This window comes from Podarcis bocagei, assembly GCF_964188305.1.
Source record: "Podarcis bocagei genome assembly, chromosome: 12".
NCBI classification, from domain to species: domain Eukaryota; kingdom Metazoa; phylum Chordata; class Lepidosauria; order Squamata; family Lacertidae; genus Podarcis; species Podarcis bocagei.
In genome coordinates, this window is record NC_138137.1 from 24,195,000 (window position 1) to 24,213,313 (window position 18,314).

The 18,314-nt window shown below is 41.7% G+C and overlaps 1 protein-coding gene across 1 annotated transcript in view; it reads left to right on the plus strand.

Moving 5' to 3' along the window:
- HIBADH (3-hydroxyisobutyrate dehydrogenase) overlaps positions 1-18,314 on the plus strand; it is a 72,070-nt gene that overhangs the window by 6,098 nt on the left and 47,658 nt on the right. Inside the window, exons 3-4 of the mRNA XM_081164884.1 lie at positions 661-770; positions 3,529-3,650. Of these exons, the coding sequence (XP_081021010.1) occupies positions 661-770; positions 3,529-3,650 (232 nt within the window). The remainder of the gene's footprint in view (positions 1-660; positions 771-3,528; positions 3,651-18,314) is intronic.

Consider the following 18,314-nt stretch of genomic DNA (forward strand, 5'->3'; position numbering starts at 1 on the left):
TTGTTGGTCACAGCCCCCATAACCTTTGGTCATTGAAGGTCACAAGCTCCCCACCTGGATGGTTAAACCCATTCTTTTTCCTTTTTTGTAACTATATGGATAAGCTATAGTTGACTAGAATGTCTTAAGTCAAAATGTATGTGCCTATTTTGGGAAATGCTGGCACCATATATGGTAATGATGATTTGGTGAACAGTGAAGTAATTAGCATCATGGAACAAATAAAGCAGGTATAGGCAAACTCGGCCCTCCAGATGTTTTGGTACTACAACTCCCATCATCCCTAGCTAACAGGACCAGGGGTCAGGGATGATGAGAGTTGTAGTCCCAAAACATCTGGAGGGCTGAGTTTGCCTTTGCCTGAAATAAAGGATTCCTACTGTCACTTGTATCCCATGATCCCCTCCTTCTAACCAATCAGCTGTTACATCTTTGTGCTGCCTCTTGTTAAAATTCATAGGAGCGAGAGGATACGGCAAGATTTCACCCTTCCATTGTCGCATCTGATTCTGTGGCTTAGCTACACGGCGCTGTTTCTGTTCTACTGAAGTACTTGTAATACTTGCTTAAAAGGTTGAAACGATAAAACATGAAAGGATAACTTCTGTTTCAATAGGCAACAGAACACTGATCTTTTTCTTACGCCCTCTTTCTTGAAAGGTGACAGATTCCCCAGCAGATGTAGCGGACAAAGCTGACAGGATTATTACGATGCTTCCATCTAATGCTAATGCAATAGAAGTCTACGTAGGCTCCAATGGAATTCTGAAGTGAGAATTTCCTCTTATCTTGCCTCCTCCCCCCCGTTTATAAGCCTAATAATAAAATAAAGCATTTTATGCTACATTCTGCCTAGAGTGTTATTTGCATTCATTTTCTACTTGCCTGCTGAATTAAAACGTTGCTAAGCACATAGTGTCTATCAGCTATCCGTGTGTGCAAACAATTCCATGCTGCACCTATGGCAGCAAGCTGCATTTGGCAGTAGGCTTTTACCCCTAGAGATGCATGTGTGATGGTCTCTCCCCAAACTTAAGCACTAATCCCCGTTAGTATATGAATGCAACATCTTGCTACTCTTGCAGTACTCTGGAAAGAAATAATAGCTAGAAGTCCATTATCTTAATCCTTCATGTGTGTTTTTCCCTGGGAGATTGTAAGGAATTTCTAATCACACAAGTTGATATTTTGATGACTTTGAAGAAAATTGTTCAGAGCCAGGGGTAGCCTTAGGCTGCTGCAGTAAAATCATAGAATTGTTGGATTGGAAGGGACCCAAGGGGTCATCCAGTCCAGTGTGGTGTAGTGGTTAAGAGCGGTAGTCACGTAATCTGGGAAACCGGGTTCGCGTCTCCGCTCCTCCACATGCAGCTGCTGGGTGACCCTGGGCTAGTCACACGTCTCTGAAGTCTCTCAGCCCCACTCACCTCACAGAGTGTTTGTTGTGGGGGAGGAAGGGAAAGGAGAATGTTAGCCGCTTTGAGACTCCTGAAGGGGAGTGAAAGGCGGGATATCAAATCCAAACTCTTCTTCTTCTTCTTCTTCAGGAATCACTGGCAGATGGCCATCTGGCCTCTGTTTAAAAACCTCTGATGAAGGAGAGTCCACCATGTTCTGAGGTTGTCCATTCCACTGTCAGACAGCTCTTACCATCAGAAAGTTTTTCCTAATGCTTAGGCACAGCCTCCTTTCATGTAATTTGAATCCATTGGTTTGGGTCCTGCCCAAGCTTGTTCCATCTTCCATGTAATAGTATTTTAGATATTTTTATCTGTTAAATTTGTATACAGTGGTACCTCTGGTTGCGAACAGGATCCGGTCCCGAGGCCCGTTCGCAACACGAATAGAACACAACCCGCAGCGGCGTGTCTGCGCACCCACAGATCGCGATTCACCGCTTCTGCACATGCATGTGATGTCATTTTGTGCATCTGCGCATGCGCGAGCGGTGAAACCCGGAAGTAACCCTTTCCTGTACTTCTGGGTCGCCACGGGACGCAACCCAAAAAAAGTATCATGAAGCAAACGTAACATGAGGTATGACTGTACTGCCCTATTCCTGTAGATCTCAGGACTTTTCACAAAATATTTTAAGATATCTATCATATCAGCTCTTGATTCAGGTAGGTAGCCGTGTTGGTCTGATGCAGTCTAAATAAATAAAAAAATTGTCCAGTAGCACCTTAGAGACACGAAAGCTTATACCTAGAACAAACTTACTTGGTCTGTAAGTTGCTACTGGGCATTTTTTTTATTCTTTTATTTATATCACCTCTCGGTCACATCTTGTACATCAGATGCAAATGTTATCATGGCGTAAGCTTTCATGTACAGTCATACCTTGGATCCTGAACACCTTGGTACTCGGACATTTTGGCTCCCGAATGCTGCAAACCCGGAAGTGAGTGTTCCGGTTTGTGAACGTTCTTTGGAACCCGGATGTCTGACGGGGCTTCCGCAGCTTCCGATTGGCTGCAGCCAATCAGAAGCCATGCTTTCGTTTCCGAACGTTTTGGAAGTCAAATGGACTTCCGGAACGGATTCCGTTCGACTTCCGAGGTACCACTATACTAGAGTTCATTTCATCGGATGCATGAAGCATAATTCTCAGTTGCAGGTGTATATATAAACACACATGGTTATAAAAGAGGGGGGAAGAGTTGTAAATCATGGGCTCAGAAGTGAATGAAATGCAAAGGAAATTAAATGCAGGAAGTGTAGATGGTAACAATTCAGTTTACACTTAACTTGAAACCATAGTTAAAACTGTCTGATTTAACACGAATGGGCAGTGTGCTGTGCATGCCGTTCAACAGTCTCTGCTTCACTTCTGCTGAATTTGCCATGTCAGGCAGGAAACGAACCATAGGCTGGCTTCCTGTTGTGTGTGAAGCAGCTCTGGTTCCCATGTAGCGTGACACCAGCTTCTGTTTTGTTTCGTGCTAATGGCGGGAGGGAGGGAGAGAAGTGGGGATGTTTGAGCAGCGTCAGTGTGCTGATCATTCACATTAAACCATAGTTTATAATAAAGGAAAACTTTGTGTGTACCAGGCCAGAAGATATGCAAGAGAAGCACTGGCCCTTCACAACAGCAGCGATAACAGCATTGCCAAGCTTATTGTTTTGATTAACATCTGCAGTGGGAAAGAAAACCATAGTCTCTATTCAAATAGAGTTGACCATCTTGATCAATTGTAATTTAGAAGATTCACACAGGAGCATCTCTTAGAAATTCCTTTGCTCCAAGTATGGACACCTAAGATCAGTGGCAGAATGCCCTGGTAAATTGTGTTATAGCCAATTACTAACGTGAATTTATGAAATAGCATGCCCGTATTGAAGATCTCATTGATACTTTTTTGTTATATCTGCGATGATCTTCATTTGATTGTGCCAGCTTCTGTACTCAAGCTGTGTTGCCTCTAGGCCAGATGGTAGCAGGAAAAAAAAAATCAGCTAATTGTGTGGACTTTTTTACATATCTACAAAGCTCTCTGTCTTATTCTTCTTTTACTTCTTCTTCTTCAGGAAAGTGAAGAAAGGTTCTTTGTTAATAGACTCCAGTACTATTGATCCTGCAGTTTCAAAAGATCTAGCTAAAGAAGCTGAAAAAATGGGAGCTGTTTTTATGGATGCCCCTGTTTCTGGTGGTAAGTCCCCCCCCCCACTTGTGTTTTCCCTGATGTTGGAGGCTAGGGAAGGCTGGCCTATATACACACTACTCATTAGGAAAAATAAAGTAGAACCCTGAATTTTCATATCCAAGATTCATAAAGATATGTAGGCTCATGCAGAGGGGCTCATTTTAGCCAAGTGAAACGATTGCTGTCTCTGTTGACCTGCTCACCACATTACAAACTACTTTTAATAGTCCCCTCTGTTTGAAAAGAAATTTGCCATGCGGCATGAGGAGCTGGAATTCACTGAAAACAAGTGTAAATCATCAGATGCATAGGACAAGTTCTGTGGGTCCTCACGCCACATATTTTGTATTTTCTCTCTCCAAATTATCAAGCTGGTAATTTTCCACTTAGTATATTGGAAGCTTGTAAAGTAGAGGGTCAGCAATATGAAACGGGGAATTTGAATGTACTATTAAAAAGGATTGTTTCTCTAGACTTGGAATCCAGCAAATTCAGCAAAAGATTGATGGATTCAACAAAAATTGATATTTTGGGTATACTGGATTCCTCAACCTCTTTACAATAAGACATTGTCTAATTCATATAGAAGCTGGAGGTTTAACAATAGAAGTACCTTACTGAGGCTTTTCCAGTGATACCTCCTTTTTGGTTGAAAGTTGTTGTTTGTTCATTTTGCCTTGGTGAAACCTATGATATTTGCAGATGTCAATGTACTTTTGAAATACTACAGTAAACAAGGTACCACTTTAACTGCTGTCTTACACAGAAGAGCATAATAGGTAACGCCACTGACCAGGTTGGAAGTCAAACGAACCTATAAAAAGGATAGTAAAAAAAAGGACCGTTAGGTCCAGTCGCGAACTACTCTGGTTTTGCTGTGCTGATATCGCTTTACTGGCTGAGGGAGCTTGCGTTTGTCCTCAGACAACTTCCGGGCCATCCCTGGTTCAATCCCTGGCCAGCATGACTAAGCTGCTTCTGGTGAAACCAGAGCAGCGCACAGAAACACCATTTACCCTCCCACTGGAGCGGTACCTATTTATCTACTTGCACTTTGACGTGCTTTCAAACTGCTAGGTTGCCAGGAGCTGGGAACGAGCAACAGGAGCTCACCCCGTTGCGGGGATTCGAACTGCCAACCTTCTGATCGGCAAGCCGTAGGCTAAGTGGTTTAGACCACAACACCACCCACGTCCCTAAAAAGGATAGTACATGTTACGAAACAGTGCTTTTGAACAATTTACTGGCTTTATGGCTTCACTATCAAGCCAGCTCTTCTCTGCCATGCTTTTTCTTACCCTTCAACTTGAAGAAAAGCTTTGGAACTCTTCTGTTTGTGACATTTTGGTTAGTCCTATGAATATAGGAAGCTTCTGTATACGTAGAGGCTCAGTATTGGTCCATATAGTATTGCCTACTCTGACTTGCAACACCTCTCCATTATTTCAGATGGGAAATTCCCATCCTAGTACCAGGAATTGAACCAGGGACCCATAGCTCTACCACTGAGCTACGGTCGCCCCCGAATAATTGTCTGACTAAATTTTTAATTTATTCTAATGGAGCAAGACAACTTTCCCTGCTTTTTGTGTATCTTAGAGGATACCAAGTTTAGCCATAGATCAGGGGTCAGCAAACTTTTTCAGCAGGGGGTCGGTCCACTGTCCCTCAGACCTTGTGGGGGACCGGACTATTTTTTTTGGGGGGGGGATGAACGAATTTCTATGCCCCACAAATAACCCAGAGATGCATTTTAAATAAAAGGACACATTCCACTCATGTAAAAACATGCTGATACCCAGACCGTCTGTGGGCCGGATATAGAAGGCGATTGGGCCGAATACGGCCCCTGGGCCTTATCTTGCCTACCCATGCCACAGATGATATCAAAACTGGAAGATTACTGCCTGAAAGTGGGACTTTTATTTCGTGGCAGGTGGGGTGGGGTTACATGACCTCCCGCTACTAGATAAAGCTCTGCAAGCTGGAAAACTAAACAGCTTGTTTATGGCTTCGTGACATTTTGGTTCGTTCTAATAAAGGTATTTAGCCTAACTGGATTTTAAAAGGATAGTGGAGAAGGTATGGGTATCTGGCTGAACCTGGTTTAAGGTCAGAGTATGAACAGGAGTAGAATCGATATAAGAAAATATAGGCTAGCAGCAGTGTGGCAAGCTGCCAACCCAAGTAGCTGATTACAGTAATGGTGAAGAGACAAGAAAGGTACAGGAAAAAGGCATTTATTCAGCGCAAACCTAGAAAAAAGAGAGAGAGTTGTTGTGGCTCAATCTGTAGGAGAAAATCCAGTTTCTTATACAGTGGTACCCCGCAAGATGAACGCCTCGCAAGACGGAAAACCCGCTAGACGAAAGGGTTTTCCGTTTTGGAGGCGCTTCGCAAAACGAATTTCCCTATGGGCTTCCTTCGCAAGACGAAAGCCCATAGGGAAATCTCCGGGACAGCGGGGAAGCGCAGCGCTTCTTCCCCACTGTCCTCAGACCTCCTCCGAAGGTTGGCGGTGGGGCGGAAAGCCCTTCTCCCCGCGCCAGCCTTCGGAAGGCTCCTCCGAAGGCTGGCGGTGGGGCGGAAAGCCCTTCTCCCCGCGCCAGCCTTCGGATGGCTGTCCTGAAGACTTGCGGTGGGAGGAGGGTTTTCCTTCCCACCGCCAACATTCAGAATGCTGTTCTGAATGTTGGCGGTGGGGAGGAAAAACCCTCCTCCCACCGCAAGCCCCGGGAACAGAGGAGAAGCGCTGCACCCCTTCCCCTCTGTTCCCGTACCTGTCCTGAAGGCTTGCGGTGGGGAGAAAAGCCCTTCTCCGCACCGCCAGCCTGGCAAGCGGTTTCCATAGGAACGCATTAATTGATTTTCAATGCATTCCTATGGGAAACCGTGCTTCGCAAGACGAAAAACTCGCAAGAAGAAAAATCTTGCGGAACGAATTAATTTCGTCTTGCGAGGCACCACTGTATTTGCATTTCCCACAATGTAACACTATGCAAATAACACATCATTGACTTGCCCTATTTAAGAGAGAGCTATGCTTGCAATGCTGGTCTCCATTATTTCTGTCTTTATTTACCATTGGTACGTTCTACCACCTTCCCTTGTACAAGCAGCTGACCTCTGTAGGCGAATGTAATTTGAAGTTCTCCATATTGCCTGGATAGGTTCCCCTCCAATTGCATCTCGCCTGCGTGAAGGGAAACTGGAATATGTTAAGTCATTTATTGACGCTGTAGTGACAAGTGTAAACTGAGAACGAAGAAAGTGACTCCTCTATGGCCTTGTATGCATAAGAGCTCCTTTGTACACATCATGTTACTAATGTGGCATTTGCAGCAGTTGCTTGTGTCAAACGAATGTGTCCTTTAAGGAATCTTAAGAGTGTGTGTGTGTGTGTGTGTGTGTGTGTGTATATATATATATATATATATATATATATATATATATGTATGTATGTATGCATGAGTGCATCTGTGTGCATTTTTTTTCTTATTGGAGAAAATAACATATGTTGAATAGAGTCGTTTTTACTAACTTGTATAAATGCTTTCTAGAAGATTGAAACAGTAGGCAGCGGAGCTTGTTAAAGACTTCTTATTTTACAAGCTTTAAAGAATTCAGAATATGGCCTGACTCCTTTTTTCTTTTAAATCGAAACCCTCATATAGACTTCGTTTCAGAGCCAGCATCAAGTCTGTACAGTGCTTGTCTTTTTTAAAAATACAAACATACACTCTTGCTCTTTCTATTTACTGAATCAGAACCCTACTGTTTCCACTGGTGCTGTGTCTAATTTATGACGTGACCACAAAAACTAAAATTATTTATATGTTGGCACAAAACGGCACCACTGTAGTTAAGAGTCTGTTGGCATTTCCATTATAAATCCTCCCTAGGACAAGTTTATAACTTGGCATTTTTACTTTGCTTCAGGCTCTAAACATGCTGTTTTCTGTCCAAGCACAATTGGGGTTTTTTTTTAATATAAAAAATCATTTAAATAAGCTTGGGCCACTTATTTATGTTTCACAACTAGTACTGCAAGCTAGAGTTTTGAGAATGGCATATGGCCCAAACTGTAGTGAAATAAAATAATAGTGGTTTTTAAAGGGACTTTACAAACTCTTTATTATTATTTACTAAATGGCACAAGTATACATGCAACAGTTTTTACGTGCATTTTTTTTTTGGCATAGTGCTCTACATTCCAGTCTTTTCATTGAGAGGTCTTAACAGTCAGCAGTGCACATTTAATAGGATAAATATTTAAAAACCCACAAAAATAGTCTGTAGATGTATGAACCCATGTTTATCAGACTCATGATTCCTCCTTTTAAAAATCCCAAATTCTCCCTCAGTCCCCGTTTGAAATCAGTTTGTATTTTTCCTCTTCTGTGTCTAAATGAAGGCAGCTTCATTTAGCATTAGTAAACTGGTAGGAAAGGATAGCTCAAGAAAAGGGGACCAGCTAGTAGATTGTGTGAATTTTTATTACAGTTACCAGTTCGGACTGCATGTGAGAGTCCAGTTGGATGAGAAGCAGTTTTCTGTTCCTGCGCAGTTACCGTGTGAGTTGAATTTTTAGTACTCGCAAAGCTCTTTAACTAGAAGGGCTCACACTGCTCACATTACCCCCCCCCTTCTTTAGTCTAGTGGCCTGTCATCTTCCCTTGTCCTTAGTTTACAAATCCTTGTTTCCACTGGTGTGCCTGAGATAAGGATTCTGTATGTTTAAGACAAGGTCAGCTCCAGGTGTGAGGGGACCCTGCATAAAGACCACCTCTCGACAGGCCACCTCCTCCATCAGTGGTCCCTTGTAAGCTGTGCCAAAGAGTGCTTGTTGGTTGGGTCTAGGTGCCATTTTGGTTGTTGGTGGTGCCCTTGATATTGTGTCATACTGTACTGCGGGGAAAAATTAAGCTGTGACTTGACCCAGCTACTTGATGCTGTTCAGCATGCTGGGCCAGAATAAAAATCTAAAGCAGTGGACACTTCCAGAGGGCAGAAAATTGTCTTCTACTGTGTCAGGCCATTGGTCCATCAGGCTTGCTGTTGTCAGTACTGATTGGCAGTGACTCCTGGCAAGCCCTACCTGGAGAAACCAGACATTGCACCCACAACCTTTTCAATCCGAAGCATGTGCTGTGGCCAAGTTCTGAAGCCAGTCCTGACTTGAGAGTGAGAGATGCCAGGAGATGATTCAAATTAATTAATTGTGGCCTGGGGAAGCAGAAATACTATGATGTTACTGGATGGATTTGTTGAATTTTGAAAAAAGAAAATCGGAGTGATCTCTGTGTGCATTTTTTTGGGGGGGGGCGAGGGAAATATGGTGATGCTGTTTGAAGCTCGTTGTATCAGACAATTGCTCTACAGCCATTGGCTCAGTTCCAGTTGATTCCCTAGCTGCCCAGCTCACTGATAGAGGCACATTCTTCCCTCCCCACTCTTCCACAGCTGTTTGGGCTGGAGTTGACAACTACTGTTTCCAATGAAAACTCACTTCTGGAAACAAATGGCATTCTTGACGTTTTATGGTGTTAACAACTTTAAATATCTTTCCCATCCGCTGATAAAAGTGGAAAGGAATACCCCCCCCCCATTCCATTCTCATGTTGAATATACGCAGTAATAAACAACCCCCTGAAAATATCAGCGTTGTTGCGAGGAGAGGAACATTCATTAGCTGCAAGGTACTTTCTTTGGTGGAAACAGGCTAAAATATATCTCAAAATGAGAATGCAGCATTTTATTGCTTTATGGCTTTGGCCACGGAGCAGAGCTAGAATTCCAGGCGAAAACCTACAAAGGTTAGTCAAAATATTGTGTGTTTTGTTCTTAAACCTCATGCTACTGTTTACACAGCTGGTCTTGCATTAGGTTATAGTTATGGATTTCGCATCTCATCCCCAGCCTGTGCCACTTATGAGTCACCGGGAACCGTTGTTGAATATAACAGAGCCTTAAAGCTCTTGGCCCCCGCTAAGGGTAGGATCCAGCATTCAGCCTCAGATAAGGGCATTCGCTTGCTTCCAGAGAACAAAGTGGGGGGTGGGGTGGGAACAGCATTTGCAAAAGAAAGAGAGGGAGGGTGCAAAGTAGGGCGGAAAGCTGCTATATTCTGAAGAGCAAAAAAGAGGATACATTTTCTGACTTCTACTTTTAAATGCAGATCGCTATGATGACTCTCATTTTAAATACCCCTACTATATGTAGGCCAGGGGTAGGCAACCTAAGGCCCGGGGGCCGGATGCGGCCCAATCGCCTTCTCAATCTGGCCCACGGATGGTCAAGGAATCAGCGTGTTTTTACATGAGTAGAATGTGTCCTTTCATTTAAAATGCCTCTCTGGGTTATTGGTGGGGCCTGCCTGGTGTTTTTACATGAGTAGAATGTGTCCTTTCATTTAAAATGCCTCTCTGGGTTATTGGTGGGGCCTGCCTGGTGTTTTTACATGAGTAGAATGTGTCCTTTTATTTAAAATGCCTCTCTGGGTTATTTGTGGGGCCTGCCTGGTGTTTTTACATGAGTAGAATGTGTGCTTTTATTTAAAATGCATCTCTGGGTTATTTGTGGGGCATAGAAATTCATTCATTTCCCCCCCCCCAAAAAAAAATATAGTCTGGCCCACCACATGGTCTGAGGGACGGTGGACTGGCCCACAACTGAAAAAGTTTGCTGACCCCTGATGTAGGCTATAGAAGCTGTGATATATTGCTAGTAGCAAGGTTCTTAACATTTCAGAAACAAAATAATAACACTCTTCCCTCCATTTTGTACATTACAAGCAGCCTTCTCATTAGGAATTAACTCTTGCATAGCTAGCTGGAATGAGGAACGGTTGCAGGGTGTGTTTAAATATTATTTGTTCTGCAGTACTTATATCCCACAGCTGATTTGATTCATTAATATGCCACTAAACTACGATCATCCTTAAGTGGTGTACAATCAATATAACACAGAAAATATTATTTTGATTGCTGAAATGCATGATTCAGTTGAGAGTGCTATTACAAGATGGAATAGAGGTATCTGCACTTTTAAAATCAAAGGTAGGTAACTTTTTGGTGTTTGCAATACCAGTCGTTTGAGCTGAAGCACCTCAGGAAAATTGTGGACAGAATGTAGAGAACGGTAGGCAGAGTTCCATCTGTACAATAGGACTTTCCCGCTGCAGCTTCTTGCACAAAAGCCACTGTAGAGAGTGATGTCATGTCAGGTGCTACAATCTGTGAATGGAGGGGAGGGAATTGGCAAAAACCGGAGACTGCCCCCACCCTCACTTCTGTGACCAGAAGTGCCATTTGTTCACACAAGGAGGCCCCTGGATCCTGGCCATTGTGTCACTAGGAACAACAACAGCCACATGATTAAAATGTTGTTCAGAGGTAGAAAGTGGTTAGCATCCTCCCTGAAGATTGTGGCAAACTTAGTAACAAATTTGTAGTGTTTTCAAGCCATCATAAAGAATGGGAGTCACTTGTATCATTGGGAGTAAATGAATGACCAGAAACTATGTAATTAGCTCTTCAAATGTTTGCGACCTTGTCTCTTCTTGCAGTTACAACGGTGATCCATAATCTTCAACCATGAAGAGTCTTACCCCTAGATTTCGCCAGATAGAATATCAACATTTGCTATAAAGAGCAATGTCAGAAGTCATTTTCAGAGAAGTAGTTTTTAAAGACCGGTTGAAACACAGCTTGCCCTAAGAGAATTCTGGGGATTTCAGCTGTGTGGTTGCTTATAGATTCCTATGAAGAGACTTGTGGCACCTTAAAGACTAACAATAATAATAATTTATTATTATTTCCCCAGCCACTCTAGGCGGCTCCCAACAGAATATTAAAAACCACGATAAAACATCAAACTTTAAAAACTTCCCAAGACAGGGCTGCCTTCAGATGTCTTCTAAAAGTCAGGTAGTTGTTTATTTCCTTGACATCTGATGGGAGGACAAATTTCTTACAGCATAAGCCTTTGTGGATGACAGATCAGATGCAACAGGACCTAGAAATTATATAGATTCTGGGCCCTCTTGCAGAATAAGTTTACATAAGTTACATACACACTGTAAGATGACATGATTTCCGAGCATAATCCTGACTGGTGAGATCACATTCAACCCTTTGGAGAGCCTAGTTCCCTACCAGTGATTATTTTTAAAAGTAATAATTATGTAGTGGAAAAATTATTTCTCTGAATCTACTCTAAGTCTGCAGTTTATTCCACCCACCTCTTACATTTGAGTGAACTCATTTCCACTATCTCATTTGGTATAATAATGCATGCATTATTACCATCCTAAGCTCTCAGCAGAGAACTTGAACTCATGTAGCTCTTTATAAAAAAATGGGGGAAGGACTTGCTTCACATTAAGGTTAAGGTCATTTGATTGTCTGCCAAATAGCTGGTTTAGCAAATGGCAGGAAAATTGCAATTAAGTCAACATTCATATTTCCACAGGAAGACCTGCTATATAAATCAAAATTCTTTTAAAAGCAATAAAATCACACTATAAAAACTAACGTCAGCTCTCATCTTGCAAGGTTTTCCAGATTATTAGAATAATTATTTTGCTTCAGGTATTTTAAAAGGTGACAGTTGGCTAGCACTGTAAATTGCAACACAGATCAGAAGAAAAATGGCAAAAAAATCAGCATAAATGCATACTGCACTAACTGTTAACAAGCAACAATGGGGTTTTAAAGCATCAATATCTGAAGCAGAATTTATCCACACATATGGTAGGAACTTCCTGAATGTTGAGGGTTCCTGACTAAGTACACCTGTGACCTCTTTTTTGGGGTGGGGTGGGGGGTGATTAAAAGTCTGTAGTGAGCCAGTCTCAGAAGCGGCTGCCAAACAGCAGTGCCTATTATTGATCCTTTGTAATGGTGTGTGACTTCCATAATCCAATATTCTACATTTCTGCTCAGAAGGAAGTCACACTGAGTTTACTTGGAATTAGATGTGGGATTGCAGCGTTAGCAATGTTCAAACATGTGGAACTTGTGGCTTCTGTCACATACTGGGGGGAAAAGAATGCTTTCCCACCTGACTCACTGCATAGTTATTTGCTCTGGAATCCACAGAAATATGTGCAGCAGTAGTATACTTACTGGATGGGTGAGGTTACGTGGTGCTTCTCCAAACTTGACCACAGCCTTGTCTGTTGCTGTAATGAGGCACTTGGGTTTTGGACTAGGTAATCTGAAAGACCTTGTCCTGCACGATCCTGCTAAAGTCTCTAGGAAAGGTTCTCTGAGTCCCACCCTCACCAGAATTTCAATTATTAGGTAAACAGTTGAGGGCTTTCTCTACTGCAATACCCAGATTTTGGAACTGTCTGCCCCAGGAGATCCACCTGTCTCCTTTTCTGATGACATTTCATTTCAACAATCATGTGGAGGAGTGTCTCCACCCCCATCTTTCAGTCGGGACACAGGTCCAGCTCCGAAGGCCTTCTGGCAGTTCACAGAGTGTTTGTTGTGGGGGAGGAAGGGAAAGGAGAATGTTAGCCGCTTTGAGACTCCTTAGGGTAGTGATAAAGTGGGATATCAAATCCAAACTCTTCCCTCATTGTGAGAAGTGAGGTTACAGGGAACCAGGCAGAGGGCCTTCTCGGTGGTGGCACCCACCCTGCGGAATGCCCATTAGATGGGTGTCAAGGAAATAAACAACAATCTGATTTTTAGAAGACATCTGAAGGCAGCCCTGTTTAGGGAAGTTTTTAACGTTTGATGTTTTATCGTGTTTCTAATATTCTGTTGGGAGCCACCCAGAGTTGCTAGTGAAACCCAGCCAGATGGGTGGGGTAGAAATAATAATATATGATGATGAACTCATTTGAACATTTCGGACCATGATCTGCCAGTCTCCTCTGCCCTTTCTGGTTTTATCTTATTTTGCATCGTGTTGCAATTTTAACTATGTTGATTGTAGGCTGCGTTGTTGGCCAGTGGAAAGGTAGGATACAAACATTTTAATAAATACTAAGGCAGCTAAGAAGTGGTTGACTGATGGCGTCTCACCAAATATCCTGTTCTATGCCAAGGAGCTCTAAGCATCATAATTGGGTTCCCATCTCTTTGTTTTATCCCCCCGGTGAGGTAGGCTGGTTTGAGAGAGAGGAGGAAAGAGACTCACCCATGGCCACCCAATCAGCTTTATGGCCAAGTGTCTCTTTGAACCCAGATCTCTCCAAAGTCCAATACTGTCTACTTCACTTCACCACACTGGTTGAGTGTTTTTATGGGTATATGCTACTAGTACTTCAGACTGGAAATGGTAAAGCTATACTCTTCAGCATTGACACTGGCCCAAGAGAGATTATAAACCATTCTGAACAAAATTTATTTAACCTATTAAAAAGTCAACCTTAAACTGCAGTTAATTAGTTTACACTATTACCTCACTTCTGCTGAGGACTAAAATTCTCTCAGAGTAAAAAGAGCTATATCAGGTGAGTTGACTGCTGCCCATATGGAGCTTTAAGATAATGATGAGTTTAAATTTCCTCTTAGAGCTAAGTGAGAATAAAACTGAAGGCAATAAATACTGTTGGCCAAACCCATTAAACCAAAAAGCTGGGAATTCTCCAGTTCTTGACTTAAATTGTTTGTTTATCAGCTGGCGCCTAGTCTGGAGTCAAGAGCTGGAGATTTCTATCTGTGACAGAACTTTGAAACTCTTACAGGACACTTTCATTTTAACTTAAGGTAACTTGAGTTTATAGCTTTGGCTTTAAAGATTACTAATGATTTACTCATTTCCTTACCATTTAACCAGAGTGGACTTCTTTCCCAGGAAGGGATCTGTGTTTATTTAGGGTCTTTGTCTGCGGAGGGATTAAAAGGCAGCCCACCAGCATTGTGAACTTGATGGTAATAAAGGGTCACCAAAACACGCCATAAAAACATTCTTACTATGGAATTAATTATACAGTGTAATTTTACAAAGCAGTTCAGTAACCCTTCTTTTAAGGCTTCAGCAACATTTTATTCTTCTTCTTCAGAAAGTTGGAACTGGTGGGGGGGGGAGAAAACAGTTTTTATTTAATGTCAAGAAGCCTGATGTGTACATAAACTGATCCAGGCGTTCAACTTACAAAGACTTGAAACAACTGGGGAAATCCTAGTTTCAGTTTCTGCTCTATGTGTAAATTCTAAACACTTTACTAGGTTGTGCACAGAGGATAAAAGTCTTTTTGAAGCTCTGTTAACAGATGCAGCTATAGATACCTAGCGCAGAGAAAATTCTTAAGAACGCTGCGTTGTTTCCCCCACCTCCCCAAAAACCTTTCGATCTCTTCAAAGGAATCCATTCATTTTCCGCACCACCAGGTGGCATTGCAACCAAGCATGATTTCAAAATAGTTGGCTGGTGCATTTGGAAGTATTTGGGCAGAAGAGTATCATACTTTGTTTTGTTTTTTTTAAAGAAAATCTTCCATTTTCAAAACTTCTTTTTTTGTTTTATAAAGAAAAGTAGTAGCTGCTTAGGATGACTTAGGAAGTCAGATCTTTGAGCTTCAAAAGAGGATGGTACAATATGAAGAGAATAGAAGTGAATGGTTGTTAGAGTGGAAAGCTAAATGATCTGTCAAAGTGCTTTGCTATGAAATGATGATTCATCCTTTGTTGATATGAATCAGCTGTCTACTGATTTATCTTTTAGTTCAGCTGTGAGAAAGGAATTTTGAAATTTGCTGTTTTATTTTTTTGAAACTTTTCCAAAAGGAAGTCTTCAAGGCAGCTTATTCACCCATCTCTTTCAAACCCTTTCACCTAATCTAGCAAGCATTTTAGGCATGGGTAGGCAAACCAAGGCCTGGGGGCCGGATCTGGCCCAATCGCCTTCTAAATCCAACCCACGGACGGTCCGGGAATCAACGTGTTTTTACATGAGTAGAATGTGTGCTTTTATTTAAAATGCATCTCTGGGATATTTGTGGGGCATAGGAATTCGTTCATTCCCCCCCCCCCTAAAATATAGTCCAGCCTCCCCACAAGGTCAGAGGGACAGTGGACCCCTGCTGAAAAAGTTTGCTGACCCCTGATTTTAGGCATGCAGTCTGGTCACCCAGAGCAGTTGTTTCAGGTGCCCGTGGATCCAGAGGAGTCTTCAACTCTGGATGTGGTTAAACTGATGTGTGCAGAAAGAGGTGCCGGTTGGACGGGGCTGGATGTGGATTGTGTTGAAAACAGTGCGCATGCTAGACAGCCACTTCGGTCCCCATTGAAATACACAGCACATGCTTGGCAATAATTTCAGCCTGATGCAGGTGTTCCACCGCCATGTTCACAAAATATGTGAAGAGGAGCCTTCGTGAGTACTGGAGGCTCATTATTTCACATAGTTGCCCTTGAACCCGTAGCGAGCAATGAAAACAACAATGAGGGGAGTAGAGCTTGTGCATTTATCACATATTTAGTGAACATGGTATCCAGTCACGGCTGTGCTGTGAATAATGGTTGTATGACTGTCACTAGTTGTATGTAACAAGTTGTTGCATGCAGCTATCTTTGCATCATAGCTGGAATAGATGTTTTGAGCGTTGGAAATCCATTACACCAACTGGTTCAGTTGAGAGGGAATCTTTACAATCTCTGTGATGGGGTTTCTCCCACTCCAGCCCATCCCATAGAAACCTGGATAACTAGGTTGGGTGCAGAAAAACATCCTCCTCTGAAAAAAGTGCATTTCTCCCACAGAATAAGCCTTTTTTCAGAAAATCCATCTCAATGATTACTCTTCTTATATTTTTTAAAATTAAGATTATTACCCTTTCAAAGTATGGTCACATGCATTAGACAGAACATTAGTTCTTAGAATATACTTGGGGAATTTTTATAGAAAAAATATATATTATTTAAATGCCATCTTCTGAGAAATCAAATCTTACTAAATCAAACTGGAAAATGGCAACTTAAAGAATTTGTTTCTCCTCGTAATAGTATTTTACCCTTTCCATGTATTATCCTTGCCTAATTCATGGAGGTGATAATTTATCAACAGCTTTATGAAGTGCCATTCATCTTACACCATTACTCTTTCTCTTCAAGTATTTAATGTGTATAATCTGTTGAGAAATGTATATGCTTTCAAAGTGAATGTCTGTGACCTCCCACCTTGTCCTCGGACCGAGTATATATCTTACGGCCTACTTGTTCAAAGAGCAGCTTGAATATTTTATATCTGAAATCCCCAAAGTGTTGAGAAAAAGAGATGTCATGTTATAATTTACATATATGGGTTTTTGAACAGACACATTTATTGGTAAACAGCAGCAGTATACGGTAATTGTGACTTTTGACCCTCCGTGTTACACTTTTAAACTTGATACAACGGTCTGTTTCTAAGCTTTGTTGTTGTGTGCGATGTTGCTACTTATTTAACATCAAAAAGCTGTGGCAGTTTGCCTTTATAGATGTTGCCTGTGCTCTGGAATTGCCTCCTGCTGTCCCTGAAACCTTGCTTGGTTTAATGTGTCAGATTTTCTCACCAGAGCCCTTAATAAGCAAGACTTTAGCTAACACACTAGTCTTTATCAAATCTGATACAGCAGAGACTGTGCTTGAGTAACTGCCCAATTCATTAACACACATAACAGCTTGGGCCTTTTTCTCGGAGCACTTAATGATGTTGTGGAGTAATGACATGCACATGCAGATTTTTACATTGCATGTAATCTTTGTGTTTTCCCACTTTTTTTAAAAAAAAAAACAGACATTGCTTTAGGTCTGGAGTAAATGAGTGTTTTTCTGCTAAAGATTCTCAAAGTAAACTGGTCTCATTAAAAATAATGGTCGCTTGGGGGGAGGGGAATCCCGCAAGTTACAACAAATAAAGCCACTTAAATCATAACTATACAGTGGATTCTCCTCTAGTTCGGTTTGGAATGGCACCTATTACTAGCACATGTTGCCATGGGAACCTCTGCATAGAGGTGAAAGATAAGTAGGCCTCGGTTAAAGGAAAAATTGAATAATAGCTGTCGGCTTAAATGATCTATTGACATAATGTGTATGTGTTGCAATGGAAGTCTAATAATCTATGTCTTCCGATTTTTTCTGCTCCCTGAGTCTTCCAATATGTTTAAGAATGCTTTTGTCTATATTTAGTAAATAAATGCTTTTGTCTAAATTTAGTAAATAAATTAAAATTTGGGGGGTTTCTTAGAACAACGGTCAGGTTGTGTCTATTTGAAATTAGCAAGTATTCTTTGTAGTGTCTGTGTGGAAATTACTTTTCAGGTTAACAGTTGTTGTGAGAGGGCTTTAGTAGTTAGATGGGTAGCTGGTGTTCAATAGCTGATGGGATTTTTAATCTTGTCGCCCCATTTGTGGCATCGGCGTCTTTTTCCTTTTTCAACACCAGGTGAAGATAATTTTATTTGTCTAGGCATTCATGCGTGGAATGTGCATTAGTTACTAAAATAGGTTTTATCCCCACCATTGAATTTTTACACTGATTTTTTTATGCTGCTGTTTTGCTTTGTGTCCATTTTATCTGTGAGTTTATATTGACCTTCTTACTGTTCTGTTGTATGCCACATTGAAAGGCAGTTCTCTGAAACTGTGGGATTTATATGGGATTGTGCAGGTAGGATTCTGCCCTTATTCTTGAAAGTATCATTTCAATATTAATGATTCGATACTT